General features: G+C 41.9%; 1 protein-coding gene across 1 annotated transcript in view; it reads left to right on the top strand.

The window, feature by feature from the left end:
- The first annotated feature begins 1,406 nt into the window (after nt 1–1,406).
- LOC143041051 (translation initiation factor eIF2B subunit epsilon-like) overlaps nt 1,407–23,941 on the top strand; it is a 55,938-nt gene continuing 33,403 nt past the window's right edge. The window contains exons 1-6 of the mRNA XM_076212677.1: nt 1,407–1,647; nt 6,010–6,134; nt 6,400–6,585; nt 14,655–14,823; nt 17,948–18,189; nt 18,330–18,455. Coding sequence (XP_076068792.1) covers nt 1,537–1,647; nt 6,010–6,134; nt 6,400–6,585; nt 14,655–14,823; nt 17,948–18,189; nt 18,330–18,455 — 959 coding nt within the window. The 5' untranslated portion in view covers nt 1,407–1,536. The remainder of the gene's footprint in view (nt 1,648–6,009; nt 6,135–6,399; nt 6,586–14,654; nt 14,824–17,947; nt 18,190–18,329; nt 18,456–23,941) is intronic.

Here is a 23,941-nt window from a genome sequence, read left to right as displayed (position 1 = left end):
GTGGTCGGCATGTCCAGACTAAAATTGCCGCCTCCCTAAATGCGCCGACCCAGGGGGGCATATGACCCCCCCCCCCATATGAGGCGTCTGATACGCACACACACGCAAATTTGCAATAATAAACCATTTGGTTGAAAAAGACTTTTCGGTTCATAACGAGGTTTAATGATAACCTAGGACTACCAGAGGAGAGCAAATCTGGGAAACGTAGGAAAGTGATTATTGAAAGGATAATTTTAGACGACTTAAAGTGATAAATCGTAAAATTCTGTTGAAGAAGAAAATGATTATGGCAACATACATGCCATCCTTCACTGACAAGAACACGATACTTTCCTCGCTCCTCAAAGACATCTTATGTATGGCACTGGTTCGTAGTAAAATAAATGCTTGTATTTCTGTAGAATGAAAAAAAGAATACAGCCAAGGATTTTTTTTTTTTTTCGTTTAATTCCCAAGTCATTTTACCAACAGAAAATCATCAAGAAACAAGAATGGTAAACAAAAGGCTAGAACATCAGCTGTAAACCATCTCTAAATGAATTTCTAAATGTAATAAATTACATGGAAACTCGTGGAAACATTTCTTTTGCGATACAGAGCTTCTATCCCTCGGGATTATAATATCAATGTTATCTAAATCCCTTGCAGTGGGTTCATTTGCATCCTATTTGCGTGCTGAGTTTAGTATTTCTGTTTTGAGTCAAACGCCATTTCGTAAACTACCAAAGCTGAACACAAAGATTCTGTCGTTTTCTCGACTAGTTGGTTCATTGACTGCAAATGTCATATTATAGTTGAGTGACCGCTTCTAAAGCCTGCCTGTTGTCTTGGCTGTTTTTCATACTTTACCAAATATAATTTGAAGTTAATAGATATCACATCTATGAAGGGGATGAAGCTGGGTAAGAAAGAAAATATATAAATGGAATGTGAGTGTCTACAGGGAACTTTGTGACAAGTATTAGGAATACTGATTCTACAGAAGAGAGATTTTGGTCCTTTGACTGAACGAAATCGTGCGCCAATAGCGACAACACGAGATTACGTCACAATAATGACTTAATAAACGTTTACCTAAAAAAACGACATTCGCGGGACTTGACATTAGCATTTAAGATTTTAAATGACGTTAATTATATTAGAACTGAAAATATTCCTACACAAATAAACAAGAAACTATAGACGCATGACATCAGGTCGCTAAGTAAGCAGAAAATTGCTCACACTAGTAACCCTCCTTGAAATTAAAAATGTTGTAGTACATTTGTTATATAAAATATATTAGCCTTGGTAATAGCTTCCGTTATGTTTATGTGAGATTGAAAATAACTTTAATTTAATTGTTAGTGTTTTCCCATTGCATCCTTTTCGAGAGTAAACATACAGTCTCTACCTAGCGCAATCTCAATCGTAATTGACAAGTAACCCGTATCTTCAGCAGGCAACATCAACAACAGTCTGCTAAAACCACAAGATTTTAAATAAGTTAGCCCAGTTCCTTATATTTGTGTTAGTGTTTAATTTTTGGAAGCCATGCCTCCAGCGGTCGCAGGCAAAATGGAAGAAAAGCAAGTATTGCAAGCTGTGGTGATGGCTGAATCCTTTAATCAGCACTTCAAGCCTGTCACAGAAGATGTAGCCAAGGTTTGATTTGACAAACGTTTGTTGGGTTTTATTTCAGATTTTCACAGTTGACATGGTTAAAGGTAATTCGCATTAGGTTTGTATTTTGTATTTCTTGCTTTACAATAAAGGATGATGAAAAAATAATATAATCTTGAAAGCATTTGAGAGCATGATGCAATGCAACCAAAATAAATAAGAGCAATGCATGTCTTTTTGCAAATTTTGGTAAAATTTAAAATTCCAGAATGATAATCACGTACGGCGGAAATTTAACATGAAATTTACATTGTCCAATAGCTCCTAAACTAATATTAAATATAATCTAACCTACCCTAACCATTCCATAGAAAAAATTGTTCTTCCAAATGTTGAAAAGTGAAAAAAAGTATTTTTTCAAAGTCACAAAGTGCACTCCCACACGATATATATTAGAAAATTAAAAATTAATTTTGTAAATTATAATACATCAATGTAACTTATGTTTTTCTTGGCAGAAATTAATAACAAATAGTTGCTAAAAAGCAGTACACAAACGAACATCTTTGTTTTGATAGTTGCGAAGGTCAAAGAAGTGTACACAACAATGACAACCCTGATGACCTCTAGAATTACAGGTACTGCATAACAAAATGCAGTTTAGGTTAGAATAAATAAATGGTAAAATTTTACTTTCGACCTTTGTTTGAATATAGCAATACAAAATTAAATAGTAATTTTGTAAATTAAAATGTATCAACGTAATATGCAATTTTGTGTGCGGAAATGAAAATAAAAATACGTTGCTACAACAGATTTCTTAAGTAACGAAGTCGTGTACGACGAATGGTACGCCATGTTTGTTGTGGTAGATGCCGACGTCGGAGAAATGAAAGGACGATAAATTTGTCTAAAACTAAACTAAACTAACCTAACCTAACCTAACCTGTGTTTAATAAATCATTACCTGCAAATTAGATATCATCCGGCTGGTCCTCGTCGTCGTCGTCGTGAGAGACGTTGGCGGGCTTTTCAACCACTCTCTCAGCTTTTGTATGGCTATATTCCTCCAATGGTCGAAAGTAAAATTTTACCGGTTAGGTTAGGTTAGTTTAGTTTACTTTACTTTACTTTAGTTTAGACAAATTTATCGTTCTTTCATTTCTCCGACGTCGGAATCTACCATAACAAACATGGCGTACCATTCGTAGTACACAACTTCGTTACTTAAGAAATCTGTTTTAGCAACTTTTTTTATTTTCATTTCCGCACACAAAATTGCATATTACGTTCATACATTTTAATTTACAAAATTACTATTTAATTTTGTATTGCTATATTCCAACAAAGGTCGAAAGTAAAATTTTACCAAATAAATTTATCATACTCTAATTTCTTTGACCCCTATCAAAACAAAGATGGCTTCACAAGCAGTCACTGGCTCCATTCATTAGTGTATCACTTTAAGCAACTTTGTTAATGATTTTTGCCAAGAAAAACTTATATTACATTGATGTATTATAATTTACAAAATTGATGTATATTTTTCTAATGCACTGGTGTGCACTTCTGAAAATGTGCTGGTTTGCACTTCTTAAAAATTTACTGTGAAAAATGTGTTTGCAATATGCTGGAATAGATTGGCCACCATGGAGCTCCATTCCTGTCTGCATATGGCTCTTCTGAACAAGATGTTATTTCTTCTCCTATGGATGTCCTTAATCCATCTACATATTTTCTGCGTGGTCTTCCTTTTGCCCTCTTTCCTTCTATTTTTCTTGTTAGGCACATATATTCAAATTGTTGTTTTCTCATGATGTGTCCTACAAAGTGTAACTCTTTTCGTGATACTTTTATTATTTCCCTCAGTGTTCCTATTTGTTGCAGTATTTCTTCAATTGTTTTAAATTCTGTTCATGAAATTTTCAGCATCCTTCTCCAAATCCACATTTCTACTGCTTTTATCCTGTTCTGCATTTGTTTACCAATTGTCCAAGGTTCACATCCATTAAATAATATTGACCAAGTGTAACATTTTACAAATCTTTTTCTTGTTCTCATGTTAATTTTATTGCTAGTTACTAAGTGTTTAATTGTGTCGAAAATATTTTTCGTTATGGCTATCCTCTTTATCTCTTCATCACTTTTCCCATCCCAAGTTAACAAGCGTCAATATTCTTCCTGTGTCAATATTCTTCCTTCTACTTGAATTCTTACCCTTGTACTTTCTTGTCTTTTGTCATTACCATCACTTCTGTTTTCTTTTTATTTACTTTTAGACCTCTGTTTCTACTTGCTTCTACATATACCATACATACATATACCAAGGCTTTTTCCCCCTTCCAAGGGAGGTAGCCAAAAAGGGAAAGGCATAAAAACACTCCCACCCATTTCATCCCTAAATACACTCCACACCCCTCCCACCCTTCCTCTCATCTGAGCACCTCCTGGATGACGGGTCATCCCTGCACCCTGCCCACCGCCCTGGGTCAGAAGCGGTCAGAAGCTTCTACTTGTGCTATAACTAATTCCTGTAGCTGAGCTTCCAATTCTGTGAGTAACACGTCTGCATGTTTAATATTATTGAGATTTCTTCCTCCTATTGTTACTCCTTTTAGATGGTAAATATCTATCATGATTATCTCACTATTAATTAAACAGGTCTGGTGACATTACACATCCCTGTCTTATGCCTCTTTCAATCTTTTGCCAATCAGACAGTTCTCCTATTTTCACTGCTGCTTCTTGCTTCCAATAGAGGATTGTGATTATCCTTAAATCCTTCCCATCCACCCCTATTTTCTTCAACATCTCTATTAATTCATTGTGTCTTTGTCAAATGCCTTTTCGTAGTCCACGAAACGGGCATATAGATCTTTTTGCACCTCAAACTTATTTTCAGCTAATATTCTTACAACAAAAATTGCATTCCTTGTTCCCTTATCTGGTACAAACCCATATTGTTCATCAGCTATTTCTGGCCTTATTTTGTTCCTTATTCTGTTGGTAATGACTCTTAAGATTATTTTTGTTAAGTGGTTCATGATACTAATTGTTCTGTTTGCTACATTCTAAAGTCCAATATATTTTTGGTAAAGCTATGAAAACTGACTGGCACATTTGTTCTGTTAATAACCCCAGTTCCATAGATGTTATTGGCTATTTCTTTCATAATTTTAATTCCAAAATCTTCCAAAGCCTCAATTATTTCCATTGCCATTCCATCTTCTCCTATCGCTTTTCCTTTTGTCATTTTTGATAGTGCTGCTTTTATTTCATCTTCCATTATGTCTGGACCCTCTTCATTAAAAGTGTCCTAGTTCTTCCCCTACAGCTGCAAAAAATTCCCTGATGTGTTCTTTCCATCTATCCTTCACTTCTTTTTCTTCCATTGCTACTGTCCCGTCTTTCTTGAAAATTGTCATATTTTGTTTGTGTTTTCTTGTTTTTATTACTTCTTTTACTTTCTCATGCATCTTTTGTTGGTCTGTTCTTTCTAGGTGTTCAATTTCTATGCATATTTCATTCATCCATTTTTCTTTTGATCTTGTATGTGTTCATAGTATCTGCTGTAAAAGATGTAAATGGTTTTATAATGTTATATAAAAAATTTGAAAATGCACTGATTACTTTATAACTTCAAATTACTCTGACATAACTTTGTCAGAACCATAATACTGTACAATGTATTGTATTTTTGTTATGGAAAATGGTAGGCAATGTTTTTCAGGTGAGCTACGGACCCTGGCTTGAGCAGGTTTCAATCATTCAAGAGAGTGAACTTACATGATGCCTAGGCTCATGTTGAAGTCAACCCAGTCCCTGAGCTGAATAAAAGCATTTTGCAATTGCTGTGAAAAATATATGCATTAGTATCACGGAAAACACCATTTGAGAATGATGCCTTCATTCCTGGTATGATTATTTGCTCATCGGTTTTATCAAATACATCATGGACTAGATAAAGTTCTAACAGGTGAAACAAAAAACCACAGGAATAAAGGTGTCCTTTACAGATGGTGTTTTATCTGATATTTTCATTGGCATCTGCCATTTTTATATAATGGTTAAAAGTATTTGTGCTATTTTGTAGAAAGGTTATATGCTTTTGCTATTTCCCTTTTTGTTTCATCTGATATTTTCATTGGCATTTGCCATTTTTATATAACACATAGAAGGTTTAAAGAGTTAAAAGTACTTGTGCTTTTTTATAGAAAGGTTAAATGTGCTTAGGTTAAATGTGCTTTTGCTATTTCCCTTTTTATGGGGGAAGAAGCCTTTGTTAGAAATAGCTACCTTACAAAAGAGTTGAAAATGCTGTAAAAATTCATCATAAAGTACATGAAGTTAGAAATAAGTAGTATCCAAAATGGGTTGACTAATGTTGGATGGTAATTGCTTCAGGTAATGCTGCCACTTGTGAATACGCCAGTGCTGGAGTACACTTTAGACTGGCTCAACCGTTCTGGTGTGGAGGATATCATCCTCTACTGCAGCAGTCATGCTGCAGCTCTCCGGGAACACTGCCAGTCAGTAGACATGCCAGATTTTATCATGTTGTCATGATTTTATGTGTGTGCTTATTTTGAAGATGCTGGAATTAGTTAAAGATATTAGATATGTCATTTTGATAGCTAATGTGAAAGTCCCTAGGTTGAGAAAATTTTTATTTTTATTTTCTTAGAGTTGCATTTTGTATTGATAATGCAGTGAAAAATACATGTGAATATGGAATTGTAGGTAATGAGTTTGAAAATTAGTTGAAGTAAAGCTTATTTCTTTTATTGCCTCCAGGAAATGGGAAACTCGGCATAGCAGTTCAGCCATGATGGTGAGAGTGATTGCGTCTGAAGATTGCCATTCTTTGGGTGATGCCATGAGGGACTTATACTCCAAGAGTGTCATTAAGTCCGACTTCTTCCTTTTGTTTGGAGATGTGGTGGCAAACTTAGATTTGAAAAGTCTTATGGAACAACATAAGTGAGTGCCTCAGGGACTTCCGACATGGGAAAGCTCTCTTACTTTATTGGATTTTCCCTCTTTCATACATTCTCAATTAATTATCATCATTCCCTTGTATCAGTGATGGAAATGGGCTTCATGTTCTTAGACGTATGTTAAAGCTTTATCCAGGATTTATGTTCTGAAATTATAGTAAATGTCTTCATTAGTTCAGAGATACATACTGTATATCAAAAGGCTTTTTCCCCATATAAGGTGGGAGACCAAGCCAAAGCATGCACTTGCCCTACAGTCATCCCACGCATATCTGAAACTCGTTTGTTGATCTCCCATCTTGTGGGTTAAGGGAACAGAGATGGGACATCTATCTATATCCCAAGAGCTTTTTCCCCCTTATAAGGGAGGTAGCTAAAACAAAATGTACATACAACCCATTACACTCCCATCCACCACCCTTTCTTCCCTCTCATCTTAGCTTCTCGTGGATTATGGGTCATCCCTATATCCTGCTCATTGGCCCAGGTCATAAGCAATGTAGCAGGACACAGTACTTCCACAGCAAGGCTGTTTCACTTAATTGGGGACCCCTCATCAGTATTTGAGATGGAACATAGAAAATAGATATAGTCAAACCTCGGTTTTTTAACATAATTCGTTCCAAAAATCTCTTCTAAAACCAAATTGTTTGAAAATGGAATCCTATTTTGCCATTACTAATAATGCAAAAAGAGATTAATTCATTCCCAAGCACTGGATGAATGCTTATTTACCTACATACATATACCAAGGCTTTTTCCCCCTTACAAGGGAGGTAGCCAAAAAGGAAAAGGCATAAAATCATTCCCACCCATTCCATCACCTGAATACACTCCACACCCCTCCACCCTCCCTCTTATCTTAGCACCTCCTAGATGACGGGTCATCCCTGCACCTTGTCCACTGCCCTGGGTCAGAAGCAGTGTCACAAGACACAGCACATCCACAGCAAGGCCACTTCATTAAATCGGCGACCCCCTCCTCTCCGTCCCCCCATTGCATAAAAGGAGAAGACGGGGAGAAATCCCTTCGTGCTGCGTCAAATTTTGCTCACACATACTACCTCCCCCCCTCCCCCCTCCCATTCCACCTCATGTATCACAACATCATCCATATACAACCATTCTCCATTCACCCCTGTCTTCTGTCCTCTCCCGTCCTTCCTCAACAGACATTCCCCTCTTCCCCAAAGCCCCCTTCACCCCATCCATTCACCTCATCCTAGGACGTCCCCTCATGTTCACTCCCTCCACATCTGCCTTCCATACCTCTTTTACCAGTCTTTCTTCACTCATTCTTTTCATGTGTCCAAACGATCCTAATACTCTTTCATCAACCCTATCTCCCAGCTCCCTTTCCACCCCTGTTTTCCTCCTCACCTCCTCATTTCTCACTCTGTCTAGCCTAGTAACCCCCATCATACTTCTCAGACACCTCATCTCAAACACATTCAAACTCCTCTCTTCCTCTCTTATGTTCCATGTTTCTGCCCCATACAGTGCTGTAGGCACAATCACTCCTTCATACAGTCTCCTCTTAGCCTCCATTCCCAAATGTCTATTCCTCATTACACTCTTTAATCCACCAAGGCATTATTTACTCGCTTCTCTCAATCTACATTCTACCTCCACCTTCACTCCACCTTTTCCTGCCACATTTGTACCCAAGTATCTAAAACTATCCACTTCCTCCAGTCTCTCTCCCTTAATGCTCACTTCCATTCTACTGCCACTTTCACCCCTTGTACATCAAATCACCTTACTTTTACCCACATTAATCTTCAGCTTTCTTCTATCACACACTCTCCCAAACTCGGTCACCAACTTCCTCAATCCCTCCTCCGATCCTGCCACAAGCGCAGTGTCGTCCGCAAACAACAGCTGGCTCACCTCCCACTTTTCTCCATTTTCTTTAACCATCTCCAATCCCTGACCCACTACCCTTGCATTTACCTCTCACACTACCCCATCCATGTATAAGTTGAACAGCCAGGGCAACATAACGCATCCTTGACGAAGTCCCACCTTTACCTCGAACCACTCACTCTCTCCATTTCTGATCCTGACACAAGCTCTACTACTCTCATAAAAACTCTTGACAGCTCCCAGTAGCTTTCCTCCTATCCCGTATATCTGCATAACCTCCCACAGTGCCTTTCTGTCTACCCTATCATAAGCCTTTTCCAGATCCATAAAAGCCCAAAAAACATCCTTCCCCTTTCCTATAGCTTTCTCACATATCTGTCTTACCACAAAGATCTGACCTACACAACCTCTACCCGTCCTAAATCCACACTGTTCCTCACCAATTACTCCCTCTGTTCCTCTCCTAATCCTCTCAATCAAGATCCTCCCATAAGCCTTCCCAACTACACTTAACAAGCTAATCCCTCTGAAACTACTACATTCACACTTGTCCCCCTTTCCCTTGTAAAGAGGAACTATACAGGCACTCCAATAGTCCATCGGCACTACCCTCTCTCCAGCAAACATTAAATAACCTCACCATCCAGTCCACCATCACTGTACCTCCTTTTTTTTAGACATTCTGCATGGCATCCATCCAGACCAGGTGCCTTACCTGCTTTCATCATCTTAACAACTGACTTCACTTCATCCTTCCTTATTTCTCCTCCATTTTCCTCACTCATCACGGTCATTTTCTTAGCATTTCCCACTGCAGCTATCTTTCCCTCCCTATCCTCCTTCACATTTAGCAACTCCCTAAAATATTCTGCCCATCTTCCCCTCACTGCCTTCTCTTCCATTATCATCTCTCCATCTGCACCTTTTACCTTTTCTTCTCTACTTGATTCGCCTCCTCTTCCTCTCTTAATTTCTTTCCAAAACATCTTTTTATTACTTTCAAAATTTTCTGTCATACTCTTACCCCATTTCACATCTCTCCTCTTTGCCTCCTTTACCTTTTGCTTTACTTCTCTTTTCTTTTCTTTGTACCTCTCATATTACTCCCTTGTCCTATTTTGTAACCAATCTGTGAAAGCTCGCTTCTTCTCTTCTACAACCTTCTTTGTTTCCTCATCCCACCATTCACTACCCTTCCTTCTACTTCCTCCTGTCCTTCTTGTTCTACACACCATCCTTGCACACTTTGTGACTCCCTCCTTGAACCATCCCCATTCCTCCTCCACACCTAGCTCTACTCTATCCTTCACTCCCTCCCACTCCTCCTTCAGCTTCTTCTTGTACTCCTTCTCCTTTTCATTTTCATTTAAAGAGTTCACTCTAAGCACCTCCCTACCTTTTGTCCCTTTCCTCTTTCTCCATCTATCCTCCACTCTCAACTTACCTTCCACCAAAAAATGATCTGATATTCCCCCACCCTCTTCCCTTAGCACATGTACATCCTTAACTCTTCCTATCATAATCCTATTTACCACTACATAATCCATTAACGCTCTATCTACCACCCTTCCATCCACCACCCTCTCCCATGTGTACTTATGCTTGACTTTCTTCCAAAACACTGTATTTGCTATCATCAACTCTCCAGACACATTTCCACCATCAACTCTCCACTACGATTCTTTCCTGGAACTCTACATTTCCCAACCACTCCATCAATTGGACCATTTCCTACCCTAGCATTCAGGTCTCCCAGTACTATTACATTGACATTTCTCCTTAAATTCTCTATGCACTCATTTAAATCTATCCAAAAAGCCTCCCTTTCTTCTACATTCTTCTCACTGCCAGGCCCATATGCACTTCCAAAGACCCACATCTGCTTTCCCAGTTTCACCTTCATCCACATTATCTGTGAGGAAACCTCCTTCCACTCCACTACACGTTTACCTATCTCTTCACTTACTAGAATAGCCACCCCTTCCCTCCCTCTCCCTCTCTTCACTCCTGATAACCTCCCACTTACACTCCCAAACTTACACTCACCCTTCCCTTTCAACTTAGTTTCACTCAAAGCCAACACCTCCATCTTTCTTCTCACAAATATACTACCTATCTCCTCCCTTTTACTCTCATCTGTACCACATCCACGCATATTAAAAGACCCAAACCTTAGGGTGCTGGTCGGAAAACTCCCAGACCTTCTTATGCCTTTGCTTTTTCTTTTAGGAATGTCCCCTGTGGGGCTACAAGGAGAAGGATGCCTAGTCCCAATCCCCGTCCCTTTCTTCTTGCCTCTTACGATCCAAGTGGGAATACTTGGTGGCAGTATTCTTTTCCCCCACCACACTTTATGTATCATATAATAAATAAAACATAAAAGTGTAAATCAAACAAAAAACATAAGTAAATTTAATGACAAAGGACCATTGTACAGCTATTATGTAATGCATATACTGTATCCATTTGGCTGCGATGTGATGGCATAGGTGGATGGAGATGAGGGAGGAAAAGGGGCGAGTTATTGCTTGGAATGGGAATCCCTTTCTATAAAAACTGGTGATTCTTGTTTGCGTGTTTCTTCTCTTCTCGGGTAAATCTTTCTCTTGGGTTTCTTTCCTTTTTTCTTTCTCTAAAAATCTTTCCAATGTTTGTTGTTTTAGCCTACACTGTAAAATTTGTCTGAAGTGTGACATGACATTGTCATTGAAAAGATTTACTGCTCTATGTGCTACCACAATGTCTGGGTGGTTATTTTTCTACAAAATTTTGAACATCACCCCATTTAGCAGAAATTTCTTTGATTGAAGAACTTTGCATATCTTCAATTCTTTCCTCCTCCTCAGAAGACTGTTCCTTAGCCAATTTCTTTGCTCTTCATTTTGAAGGTGTAAGCTCTTAAGTGGTAAGCTCAGTATTGTGGTCTTCCACCAGCTCTTCATTATCTTCACTGTTGACTTCCAAGCCCATACTTTTTCCTATAGAAACAATCTCTTCAACAATAGCATTGTCCCCAGCAGTTCCAGCAGTTTCAAACCACTCAAAGTCTCTCTCTTGTACACAGCCTGGCCAAAGCTTCCGCCATGCTGAATTCATGGTTCTAGTACTCACTTGGTTCCATGTATTATCAATAAGATTAACACAAATCAGGATATTGAAATGGTCTTTCCAAAATTCTCTCAAAGTTAACTTTGTCATTAGTAACTTGGAAACACGAAACACAGCTTTAGCATAATGTTTCTTGAAGTTAGCTGTGACCTGTTGATCCATAGGTTGGATTAGAGGTGTTGTGTTAGGTGGCAGGAATTTGACCTTAATAAAATCAGACTTGCCAACTAAGTCATCCTCCAAACCTGGAGGGTGAGCATGAGCATTATCCAACACAAGTAGACATTTTAGTGGCAATTTTTTTTCTTGCAAGTATTTTCTAACACTTGGGGCAAAAACCTCATGAATCCATTCCATAAAAAATTGTCTTGTCACCCAAGGCTTTGTATTAGCTCGCCACATTACAGGCAATTTACTTTTCATAACATTATTTCTTTTGAAAACTCTTGGATTATCAGAATAATACACTACCAATGGTTTGACCTTGAAATCACCACTTGCGTTACCGTACAGCAGAAAAGTGAGTCTGTCTTTCATTGCCTTGTGCCCAGGCAGCAAATTTTCCACCTTACTGATATAGGTTCTTTTTGAATTTTTTTTTTCAGAATAATCCAGTTTCATCAGCATTAAATACCTGTTGGAGAAAACCTTCTTTCTTTATAAAGTCACCAAACTCAACCACAAATTTTTCTGCCATATCCTTGTTTGACCTTGCCACCTCACCATGCCTAACTACACTGAATTTCACTTCTGTTCTTAAATTTTTCAAACCATCATCGACTTGCTTTAAATACAAAATCATCAGCACTTGTACCAGGGCTTTTCTTTACTAGATCATCATAAATTGCTGTCACTTTCTTGCATATAAATGCTTCAGAGATACTATCACCTGCTGTTTCTCATTTATATAAACAAGCAACAACTTTTCCACTTTCTCAAGTGTTTGCAGTCTTTGTTTACTAATGACTGTCACTCCTTTTGCAACATCAGCTGACTTTATCACTTCTTTATTCTTGAGAATAATGCAAATTGTAGACTTTACCATACCATACTGCACAGCAAGATCAGATACTCGAATGCCATTTTTGTGTTTTGCAATTTCTTTCTTTACTTCAATTGTTTTTCTCACAACTTTTCTTTTTCCTTGACCAGTATCACTTTTTACTTTATTTGGAGCCATGGCTGAGGGCTAGTGTAGGAAAAATAAATGCTGAATGCAATAAAATTGATAAAAGCACAGCACAACTATTCAGCTCAATGGTCAACAGAGAACTGTTTACTTTCATCTGTATCGTTTGAGAACCAAAATTTTGTTCGTCGAGAACCAAAATTTTGTTTGAAAACAGAGGTATTTTCAGCTCGAATTTTTGGTTCAAAAACCAATTTGTTTGAGTTCAGAGACTTTTGAGAACTGAGGTTTGACTGTATTGGAAATTGAGATGTATCCCCATAACCATCTTTGTTTTTATTCCACTTTTTTCTTTCTTTAATTGTCTGTGTTTTCATGTTCACTTTGTGCTCTCCCTTTTTGTAGTTTTTTTTTTCTGGCTCTCTTTTTAAGTATACTGAAGCAAAGATTAAAATAAAATATATAGAATTCTTAATTGATTGTGCACTTTAATATTTCCTTCTTGAAACTCCATTCTTTTTCTGTTTCCTCTTCCCACCCCACCCCTCTTACTCACTATGCCATACACTTTTGCTTGGTAATCACCATCTCTTCCCTTCTCACTGAACTTGATTTCTGAACCTCGTTGTCTTCCTTCCTTCTCTTATTTTACCATCTTACATTCTTTCTAGATGAGTTATAAAATTGATTAATTAATTGCTGCCTCAAGATTTACAAAGTGGGAAACCCACAGCCCCACATTGGCTAGCAATGGTCCTGCTGAAAGTGGTAGGGGAAGGGGAGCAATTGCTTTACATGTGTGAAAAAGTACAAGATGGAGGTACAGAGGTTCATAGGTTTTGAAAATAGGCAGCTTTGCTGTCCATTGTGCAGGACCACCACATGCAAATGCCTGTTAGTTGTCCCTGGGATAGATGTAATAAAATGGATGCCCACCCCAAAAATCTCCTAGGACAACAGTGAAACTAAATGGCCACACTATCCCATTGGAAAAGAACCTTAAAATATTAGGTCTCATCTTAGATACCTATATGATCTTCAGCACACATGACAAAGAGCTGGGTTTGGTCAGTAGGAAAAAACTAATTACCATCTACAAACAGTTCATTAAAGTCACACTTGATTATGCTTCCTCAGCTTGGTTCTCAACAAACAGCAAAACAGTCATACACTTTACAACCTGTACAAGATAAAGTATTGAGAATAATAAGAGATGCAATTAAGCCACCCTAGTGGAACACGTGCACTCAACCAAAATTCTCCCCATAAAATAACACATGAGAATGATTGGCACACAATTCAGTGCAAGAGCCCTCAACCCCATTTGTTCATCTCATAACAACACACAAGTGCAGACAGCAGAATGTAACAAAAGAGAAAACACCCCAGTAACATAATACACAAACAACAACAACAGTAACTAGTACCACACAATAACATATTTACACCCAGATTACAAAATAAACTTTTCAAGACCCAACAAACTCAACCCCCCCCTCTCCCTCCCCACACTACACATCAGTTTCATAGAAAAATCCCTCTTAAGAGAAGCAAGAACCACACTAGCATGGAGTGATGACTGCTCTCCTCTACTTACAATTTCCAGTCTTAAGTTTCTTCTCAAAGAGAGCTGTGGAGGTTGCGAGGACTGTTGCTATCTATTGTGGGGATACGTGTTTTCCACTTAGTGAAACTTGAGACAGTGGTTAACTATTCATTTCTTATTCTAGCATTGAGATCCCCCAGGATCACAATATTCACATTCCTTCCAAAATTATGCTCTTGTTTAAATTTGTTACAAAACTCTTTTCACTTCAGGGCCTCACTTTCACAAACACCCTAACCTCCAAACCTATTCTCACTTTTACCAACATTATTTAAGGAAAAGATATGTAAAAGGCAGATCTAAAGTAATTGCAGAATATATTGAATCATGTATCATGTTTCAGGTCTCTTTGTGCCAAAAACAAAAGTGCTGTGATGACAGCAATATATTTGCCAGCAGAGAATGGAGGCAATTCATTTGAAGATAGAACCACACTGATCACAGATGCAAATACAAACAAAATTCTGCTTCATCAACGCACTGGTAGCTCTTCAAAATTGAAGGTTCCAACAGTAAGTTAACATACCAAAAATGCTATGGTTTTTATTTATATATTTGTTGTGTGAGAGGTAAATGCAAAGGTAATTGGCTTGGGATTGGAGATGGTTAAAGAAAATGGGACATAAGCCAGTTGTTGTTTGCTGATGACACTGCACTTTTAGCAGGATCAGAGGAGGGCTTAAGTAAGTTAGTGACAGAGTTTGGGAAGGTGTGCAAAAAAAGAAGTTGAAGATACATACATATACCAAATGCTTTTTCCCCCTACATGGGGGGTAGTCAAAAAGAAAAAGGCATAGAAACCACTCCCACCCATTCCATTTCCTATATATTCCCCTCCCCTCCACCCTCCTCCCTCCCTCTTATCTTGGCACCTCCTGGATGACGGGTCATCCCTGCATCCTGTCCACTGCCCTTGGTCAGAAGCAGTGTCACAAGACACAGCTCATCCACAGCAAGGCCGCTTCATAAATTCGGCGACCCCCCCCCCCCCTCTCCGTCCCCTCATGCAGAAAAGGAGAAGACGGGGAGAAATCCCTTTGGGCTGCGTAATTTTTTTTTCTCATACATACTTCCTCACCCCCCATCCCCCACCCACTCCCCCTCATGAATCACAGCATCATCCATACACAACCCCTCTCCATTCACCCCTATCTTCTGTCCTCTCCCGTCCTTCCTCCACAGACATTCCTCTCTTTTGTAATGCCCCTTTCACCCCATCCATCCATCTCATCTTAGGACGCCCCCTCATATTCACTCCTTCCACCTCTGCCTTCAACACTTCTTTTACTAATCTTTCTTCAATCATTCTTTCCATGTGTCCAAACCATCCTAATACCCTTTCATCAACCCTATCTCCCAGTTCCCTTTCCACCCCTGTTCTCCTCCTCACCTCCTCATTTCTCACTCTATCTAGCCTAGTAACCCCTATCATACTTCTCAGACATTTCATCTCAAACACATTCAAACTCCTCTCTTCCTCTCTCATGTTCCATGTTTCTGCCCCGTACAATGCTGTTGGCACACTCACTCCTTCATATAACCTCCTCTTAGCATCCATTCCCAGATGTCGATTTCTCATTACACTTTTTAATCCACCAAGGCATTTACTCACTTCTCTCAATCTACATTCTACCTCCACCCCCAGTCCTCCCTTTCCAGCCACATTTGCACCCAATTATCTAAAACTATCCACTTCCTCCAGTCTTTCACCCTTAATGCTCACCTCCAGCCTGCTGTTCCTCTCTCCCCTTGTACATCTCATCAAAAGTTGAAGATAAATGTGGGTAAAGTAAGGTGATGAGATGTACAAGGGGAGAGGGTGGCAGCATATTGGAAACGAGTATTAACCTCTTCAATATGAGTCAAATATTCGCGTGCATATTAGCTGCCTGACATACGATGTTGTATCGCAATACGCACATTATAAAATATAAAATTACAGCTGTTATACTTGTTCTCTTTCACCCAGAATGTTTGTAACCACTGAAAAAGTGATCAAGCCTGTTCACAGAATAAGAGGGTCACTCAGCTACAACTACAAAATAAATATAATCAGGAAGCTGATGCTGGCATCCTCACATACTTGCTCATGCCTCATGACACCTATGTAGGCATCATCATATTCAAAAGGTTAAGGGAGAGAGGCTGGAGAAAGTGGATAACTTTAGATACTCTGGGGTGAATGTGGCGGGAAAAGGAGTAGTGGAGGTGGAGATAGAATGTAGATTGAGAGAAGCAGGTAAATGCCTTGTTGGATTAAAAAGTGTAATGAGAAATAGACATTTGGGAATGGATGCTTTGAGATGTATGAAAGAGTGATTCTGCTGGCAACACTGTATGGGGCAGAAACATAGAACATAAAAGAGGAAGAGATTAAATGTATTTACTTAGTTGCATCATATGGGATAAGAGGGTGGAGGGGAGGGGAGTTAGAGTATGTTGGGGATGGAATGGGTGAGAATGTTTTTTTTTGTGCCTTTGTTTTTTTGCTACCTTTGTAAGGGGGAAAAAGCCATATCTAATTTGCTCATAAATTCTTTTATTGTTTTTGCACACACTATTGTTTTGTCTAGCATGTTTGAGATGAAATGTCTAAGAAGTATATTAGGGATAATTAGGCTGGATAGAGTGAGAAACAAGGTGAGGAGGGGTTGAAAAGGAGTTGGGAGATAGGATTGATTCTTGGGGTGGTTTAGACACATGGAAAGAATGAGTGAAGAAAGATTAGTAAAAGAAGTGTGGAAGGCAGAGGTGGATGGAGTGAATATGAGGGGGTAACCAAGCATGAGATGAAGGATGGAGTAAAAGGGGTGTAAGGAAAGAGAGGAATGTCTGTTGAGGAAGGAGTGAAGACAGGAGATAGAGGTGAGTGGAGAATGATTTTGTGTGGATAATGCTGTGATGCATGAAAGGAAGTGGGTGGGGGATGGGGGGGTTAGGGAGTATGTGTGAATGATATTTTAACGCAGCCCAAAGGGATTTCTCCCTGTCTTCTCTTTTCTTGCATAAGGGAACAGAGAGGGGTGGTCGCCAATTAATTGAAGTAGCCTTGGTGTGGATGTGCTGTGTTTTGTTGCATTGCTTCTGACCCAGAGCAGTGGGCGAGATGCAGGGGTGACCCATCATCCAGGAGGAGCTAAGAAAAGAAGGGTGGTGAATGGTAGTGGAGTGCTTGGGGGATGAAATGGGTGGGAGTGGATTTATGTCTTTTGACTTTGGCTACCTCCCTTATAAGGGGGAAAAAGCCTTTGGTATATGTATGTATTTATTATTATTTTATTTATTTATTTTTTGGGAGGGAAGATGTGCACAACTTAATTGTTCCTACTCTTATATTTAGGCAAGTTTCCCCACTACTTTGGGGCTGTTACCTATCCTCTTGCAAAAAGAAGATTCCTAATTCCAATAGGGTGTGGTAAGAAGGTACAATTCTGTGTTACATCATAGATGAAACATTGATGCTGTCATCTAGGAGGTGCTAAGATGGGAGGGAGGGTGGAGGGGTGTGGAGTGTTTTCGGGGATGGAATGGGTGGGAATGATTTTATGCCTTGTCCTTTTTGGCTACCTCCCTGGTAAGGGGGAAAAAGCCTTGGTATATGTATGTATGTATGTGTATGTTTTTTCTCCTTTTCAGGAAATCATTGAGGGCCATCCAAAGCTTCGCATTCACCACAAGGTCCATGATCCTCATATTGCTGTTTGCGGTGAGATTATTCCATCACTCTTCTCTGACAACTTTGATTATGGCACCAGGGACAGCCTCATCAAGGGTTTGATAGAGCAAGAGGAGTTACTGGGGTACACTGTGTATTGCAATGTTCTCCCACATGGCTATGCTTCAAGGATCACCAATTTCACAATGATGGAAAAAGTCAGGTTGGTAAAGTGTATATGTGTTGTGCTTTTTAATGATATAGTGGATATTGATTTTCATGGACATTTTGTCAAAGATGGTTGCATTGGTAATTGTCAGGATCAGTAGATTTGATTTATTTCCCCATCCCCCTCTTTTCTAGTTTTGATCTTATCCAGCGTCAGAATTATCCAGTTGTGTGCGAGGCAAGTCTTGGAAGTCGACGTCTACGATATTCACATGATCCTTTCTATCACAATTACTTCCATACTTCAGCAAAGTTTAATAAGTAAGTTTGTAGTTTTTCAATGTATGGAAAATTATTTCATTGTTTTCTTGTAGTAACTTGTTGTTTCATATAGTTTGAAGTGGGGACTAACAACAGGTACCTACAAGTGGTAGTCTTCTAAGATGGACATTAAAAAAAGATCTCCCTGCTGACCATCTCCAAAACCTATCAACATCCATACCTTCATCAGGAGTTGGAGCTCTAAGAGGCTCACACTTTATATTTTGATCATGTCCAAGAGGTTTTTGTTAATTTGCGTGTCCTTCACCTTTTCATGAGGAAAACTGACAACTAGCAGCTATAACCTGGTAACATAGAAAGTACTACACTAATACAGTACAGACAGTTGGCCAACATTTCTTCCCAGAAATTTATGTAAGGGCTTGGGGGTCATTACCCCTTAGAGGGGTATGGTCTGTTTTTATTGTATATGGAACACTACCATCATTCTCAAATTGATTGGGTCTGGCTGAGACTTGAGATATTATATCCCAGCTAAATTGTCTTGAAGACTTTCACAACACAAAGTGCAGACTTCCACTTCCATGTGGTAGGGGGATGTATAATGCTGATGGAAGGAGCACAAGTAGCAATTGCCTGGCACTTCATCAAACCAGTTGTGTTTCGGGTATGTGAGACTTGAAAGCTGGTTGGTAGCCCACTCAGAGGAAACAAAACTGATTACAAATCCCCTACCTACACTTAGTTAGAAAGAGGATGACTTCCTAGAGATCTGAATGAAAAAACTGGTGAGTACATGTCTGGAAGAATAGTGAGCAGAGGGGTAAAGCTTGTAGTGATGCTACTATTGGTGAAGAGAAAGAGGTTTTGGTGAGTTCGTCTCCTTTATTGTAAGGTACGAGTGAACTGATTTTACATGTGGCGGAAGCCGATATATATACTGCATGGGCAAGTTACCCTTGGTGCGTAATTAGGTAATTGCACTGGGTTAGGTCGGGTCAAGCAGGGTCGCGCTGGCAGAGAAGCGTCAGGTCGTGAACATCAGTCACATTCCCTGCCACGTGACTTGTCGCGGCTGTACAATACTCCCCTCTTAAATTTGCCTTGGCTTAAGGGGGCGTCCTGCACATGAGAATTTGGTGGGTGGAGTGTCGAGGTGTGCCGGTTTTAGGCGGTCGATGGAAACCCATTCTGGCCTGCCGGAGATGGAGATGCGGAAGGTCTTGTCTTTACGTTCAAGGACAAGATGGGGGCCAGTGTAGGGACAGGTGATTGGTGGGGTGTGAGCGTCCGTCCTCAGGAAAACGTGCGTCGAGGTGTGGAGGCGTTTTGGGAGGTATTCCTTCACCTCCCGGTGATGTGTTGGCACGCATGGGGCAAATTTGCCGATAGTGCGTTGAAGCTGTTGCAGGCTCTCGGGAGACTCCTGTGGAGGGAAGAATTCTGCAGGCACGACGAGGGTTTGGCCGAAGACCATCTCTGCTGGAGACATATTGAGGTCGTCCTTGATGGCTGTCCGAAGGCCAAGGAGTATCCATGGTAGCTGGGGTAGCCAGGAGCCGTTGTTGCAACGTGCCATAAGAGATGCTTTGAGTGAGCGGTGGGTTCGCTCGACCATGCCGTTGGCTGCGGGGTTGTAGGAGGTAGTGTGGTGGACTGTAGTACCCAGGAGTTCATTGAGAGAGTGCCACAGCTGCGACGTGAAGCAAGTTCCTCGGTCGGAGGTGACGTGTTCCGGGAGGCCAAATCTGGCTATCCATCCACTGAGAAATGCTGTAGTGCAGGATGAGGCGGTACTATCCTTCATGGGGATGACCTCCAACCAGCGGGTTGATCTATGATGGTGGTGAAGAGGTAACGATGGCCTTCCGATAGGGGGAGTGGGCCAACGACGTCGACATGAATGTGTGTGAAGCGTCGTTGGGGCTGATGGAATGATCCGATGCCTGATTCAGTGTGGTGATGAATTTTGCTTTGCTGGCAGGCAATGCAGGATCTGGCCCACTCCTTTGCGTCCTTGGAGATGCTGTGCCAGATGAATTTCTGCTTCAGGAGCTTCACAGTGACGCGCCATGAAGGGTGGGACAGGCCGTGTATTAAATTGAAAGATTGACATCGGAAGGCAGCTGGGATGAGGGGTCGTGGGCGGCCGGTACTGATGTCGCAGAGGATGGTGTGGTTGTCGTGAAAAGGGATCTCTTGCCACTTAAGGGATGTGATGGATGTCCTGTAGGCAAGTGTTTCAGGATCCTCCCGTTGCTCTCTGGCAATAGCTGCGTAGTCGAGGCCGAGTTGAACTGCGTCGATGGCTATTTGGGAGAGGGCGTCTGCGACGGGGTTGTTTGTACCGGGGATGTGCCTGATGGTGCAATTGAACTTGGCGATGGCGGAGAGGTGGCGGCGCTGTCTGGCAGACCAAGTGTCCTGTTGTTTTGTGAAGGCGTGTACCAGAGGTTGGTCGGTGTTGATGATAAATGAGGAGCCCTCGAGGAAATGGCGAAAATGGTGGATGGCGAGGAGCTCTCTGTTGAAGGTGCTGTAGTTGAGCTCGGCCTTGGAGAGTTTCCTGCTGAAGAAACCGAGGGGTGTAGGTCTGCTACTGAGGGTTTGTTTGTGCACACCCCCTATGGCGACATTGCTGGCGTCCGTTGACAGCTGTAGCTGGGCACCTGGTGCAGGGAAGGTGAGGGTGGTGGCATGGGCAAGGGCTTTTTTGGCGTTGACGAAGGCAGCTTCCATGGCGGGGTTCCACAGGAGGTCCTTTGGTTTTCCGTGAAGGGCGTTATAAAGTGGGTGCAGCGTTTGAGCAATGCTAGGGAGGAAACGGTGATAGAAGTTGATCATCCCAATAAATTCCTGCAAGGCTTTGATGGTAGTAGGTTTGGGAAATTTGTTGACTGCGGTGACTTTATCCTGCAGGGGACGAACGCCGTCAGGAGAGATGTGTCCCAAAAATGGGACAGACTTTTTTCCGAAGCTGCATTTGTCAAAGCGGACAACGAGGCCGTTGTCCTGGAGACACTCGAGGATGGTCCGCAGGTGTTGGAGGTGCTGGTCAGGCGAGTTGGAGAAGACCAGAATATCGTCGATGTAGCAGACGCAGAAGTCGAGGTCGCCGAGGATGCCGTCCATTAGGCACTGGAAGATCACACCTTAGTTTCGCAAGCCGAAGCAGGAGTAATTAAAGGTGTACGTCCCAAAAGGGGTGGTGATGGCAGTCTTCGGGATGTCGTCTGTATGCACCGGAACTTGGTAGTAGCCCTTCAGGAGGTCCAGTGTTGAAAAGATCTTGGTGCCGTTGAGGTATATGGTGACGTCGGCGATGTTTGGGAGTGGGTAGTGGTCAGGTTCCGTCATCATGTTCAGCCGCTGGTAGTCTCCACAGGGGCGCCAGGAACAATCGTTCCTCTTGACGAGGTGAGGACCAAGGTCTGGAGGCCTTTTGGCATAGGCCTAGTCTCTCCATCTCTTGGAAGGTTTTCTTGGCGACGGCGAGTTTCTCGGGCGGTAGGCGGCGGTATTTGGCAAATACTGGGGGCCCAGATGTCTTGATTTAGTGGTACACGCCATGTTTAGCTGGCGTCTGTGGTGTCTGTCGCAACTCAGGCTTGAAGACGTCGGGGAATTCTGTGAGCAGGTGGGCGTAGGGCATTCTAGCGTCGATGGTGGCGACTGTGGTTGGCTGTGGCACGATTTGCAGGGGCGTCGAGACAGATGCAGTTGCGCAGACTAGGCGGCTGTTGGCGATGTTGACCAGTAACCTGTAATGAGCGAGGAAGTCAGCACCGAGAAGGGGCATCTTGATGTGTGCCAGGATGAAGTTCCATGAGTAGCGGCGACTCCCAAAGGTGAGGTTCATGCGTTTCCACCCATAGGTAGCTATGGTAGTGCCGTTAGCTGTGAGGAGCCTAACGCCAACGTCCTTGGGGACCCGGTGTTCTGCAACAGATGCAGGAATTATGGACCTGCAAGCCCCAGTGTCGACATAGAGGCCTTGTCGTTGATGTAGAGGCCCGTTGCGCCTGTAAGGGCCACCGTGATGGACAGTGACCCATTTAGGCGTTTTTTGTCCAGGTACATCCTGGTTGGCATTTCTTGGCGAAGGCGCCGAATCTTGTGTGGTAGTAGCACAGGTGCAGAGCGGGGGAGGTCCGGCGTTGCTGGTGTTGTTGGCGCCTGTTGGCTGGCGATGCTGCTGCGGCTGCGTGGGCATCGGCGAGATGGTCCTCCTTCCGTGAAACTTTGTCGGTGGTCATTTCCTCAGCGTTGCCAAGGGTGGATCGGACGGGCACTGGGAGGCGCATGAGCCACAATTGACGAAGCATATCGACGTTCCTGCTGGTTCCGTTGGCTGTGGGTGGGAGGCGGGCGATGGACATCACCTCGAGGTATGCTGTACTTGGTTTAATGTCCCCAGTGGCTGTTGGGAGAGTTGGAGGATTTTTGCGGCTCTGGAGGCTGCTGACGGCGTGAATTCCTGAAGCAGGTACTGTTTCAGAACGTCATACTGGATAACGCCGTCGTGTTGATCAAGCCATTGGGAGATGAGTGGGAACACATCCTCGGGCGTTTGGGTGAAAGTGGCAGTAGACTGGAAGTGAACATTAAGGGAGAGCGACTGGAGGAAGTGGATAGTTTTAGGTACTTGGGTGCAAGTGTAGCAGGAAAAGGTGGAGTGAAGGTGGAGGTAGAATGTAGATTGAGAGAAGCGAGTAAATGCCTTGGTGGATTAAAGAGTGTAATGAGGAATAGACATTTGGGAATGGATGCGAAGAGGAGACTGTATGAAGGAGTGATTGTGCCAACAGCACTGTATGGGGCAGAAACGTGGAACATAAGAGAAGAAGAGAGAAGGAGTTTGAATGTGTTTGAGATGAGGTGTCTGAGAAGTATGGTGGGGGTTACTAGGCTGGATAGAGTGAGAAATGAGGAGGTGAGGAGGAGAACAGGGGTGAAAAAGGATTTGGGAGATAGGGTTGATGAAAGAATGATTGAAGAAAGACTAGTAAAAGAGGTATGGAAGGCAGATGTGGAGGGAGTGAACATGAGGGGACATCCTAGGATGAGGTGGATGGATGGGGTGAAGGGGGCTTTGGGGAAGAGGGGAATGTCTGTTGAGGAAGGAAGGGAGAGGATGGAAGACAGAGGTGAGTGGAGAATGGTTGTATATGGATGATGTTGTGATTGCATGAGTAAATTTTGACGCAGCCCGAAGGGATTTCTCCCCGTCCTCTCCTTATATGCAAGGGGGGACGGAGAGGGGGGGTCGCCGATTAAATGAAGCGGCCTTGCTGTGGATGTGCTGTGTCTTGCAACACTGCTTCTGACCCAGGGCGGTGGGCAGGGTGCAGGGATGACCCGTCATCCAGGAGGTGCTCAGATGAGAGGGAGGGTGGGAGGGGTGTGGAGTGTATTTAGGGATGAAATGGGTGGGAGTGTTTTTATGCCTTTCCCTTTTTGGCTACCTCCCTTGAAAGGTGGAAAAAGCCTTGGTATATGTATGTATGGAACCGAATCTCCGTTCG

The sequence above is a fragment of the Oratosquilla oratoria genome, chromosome 30, assembly GCF_046742065.1.
Source record: "Oratosquilla oratoria isolate Oo_2021 chromosome 30, ASM4674206v1, whole genome shotgun sequence".
Classification (NCBI taxonomy): domain Eukaryota; kingdom Metazoa; phylum Arthropoda; class Malacostraca; order Stomatopoda; family Squillidae; genus Oratosquilla; species Oratosquilla oratoria.
This window is presented reverse-complemented; position numbering and strand designations above follow the sequence as displayed.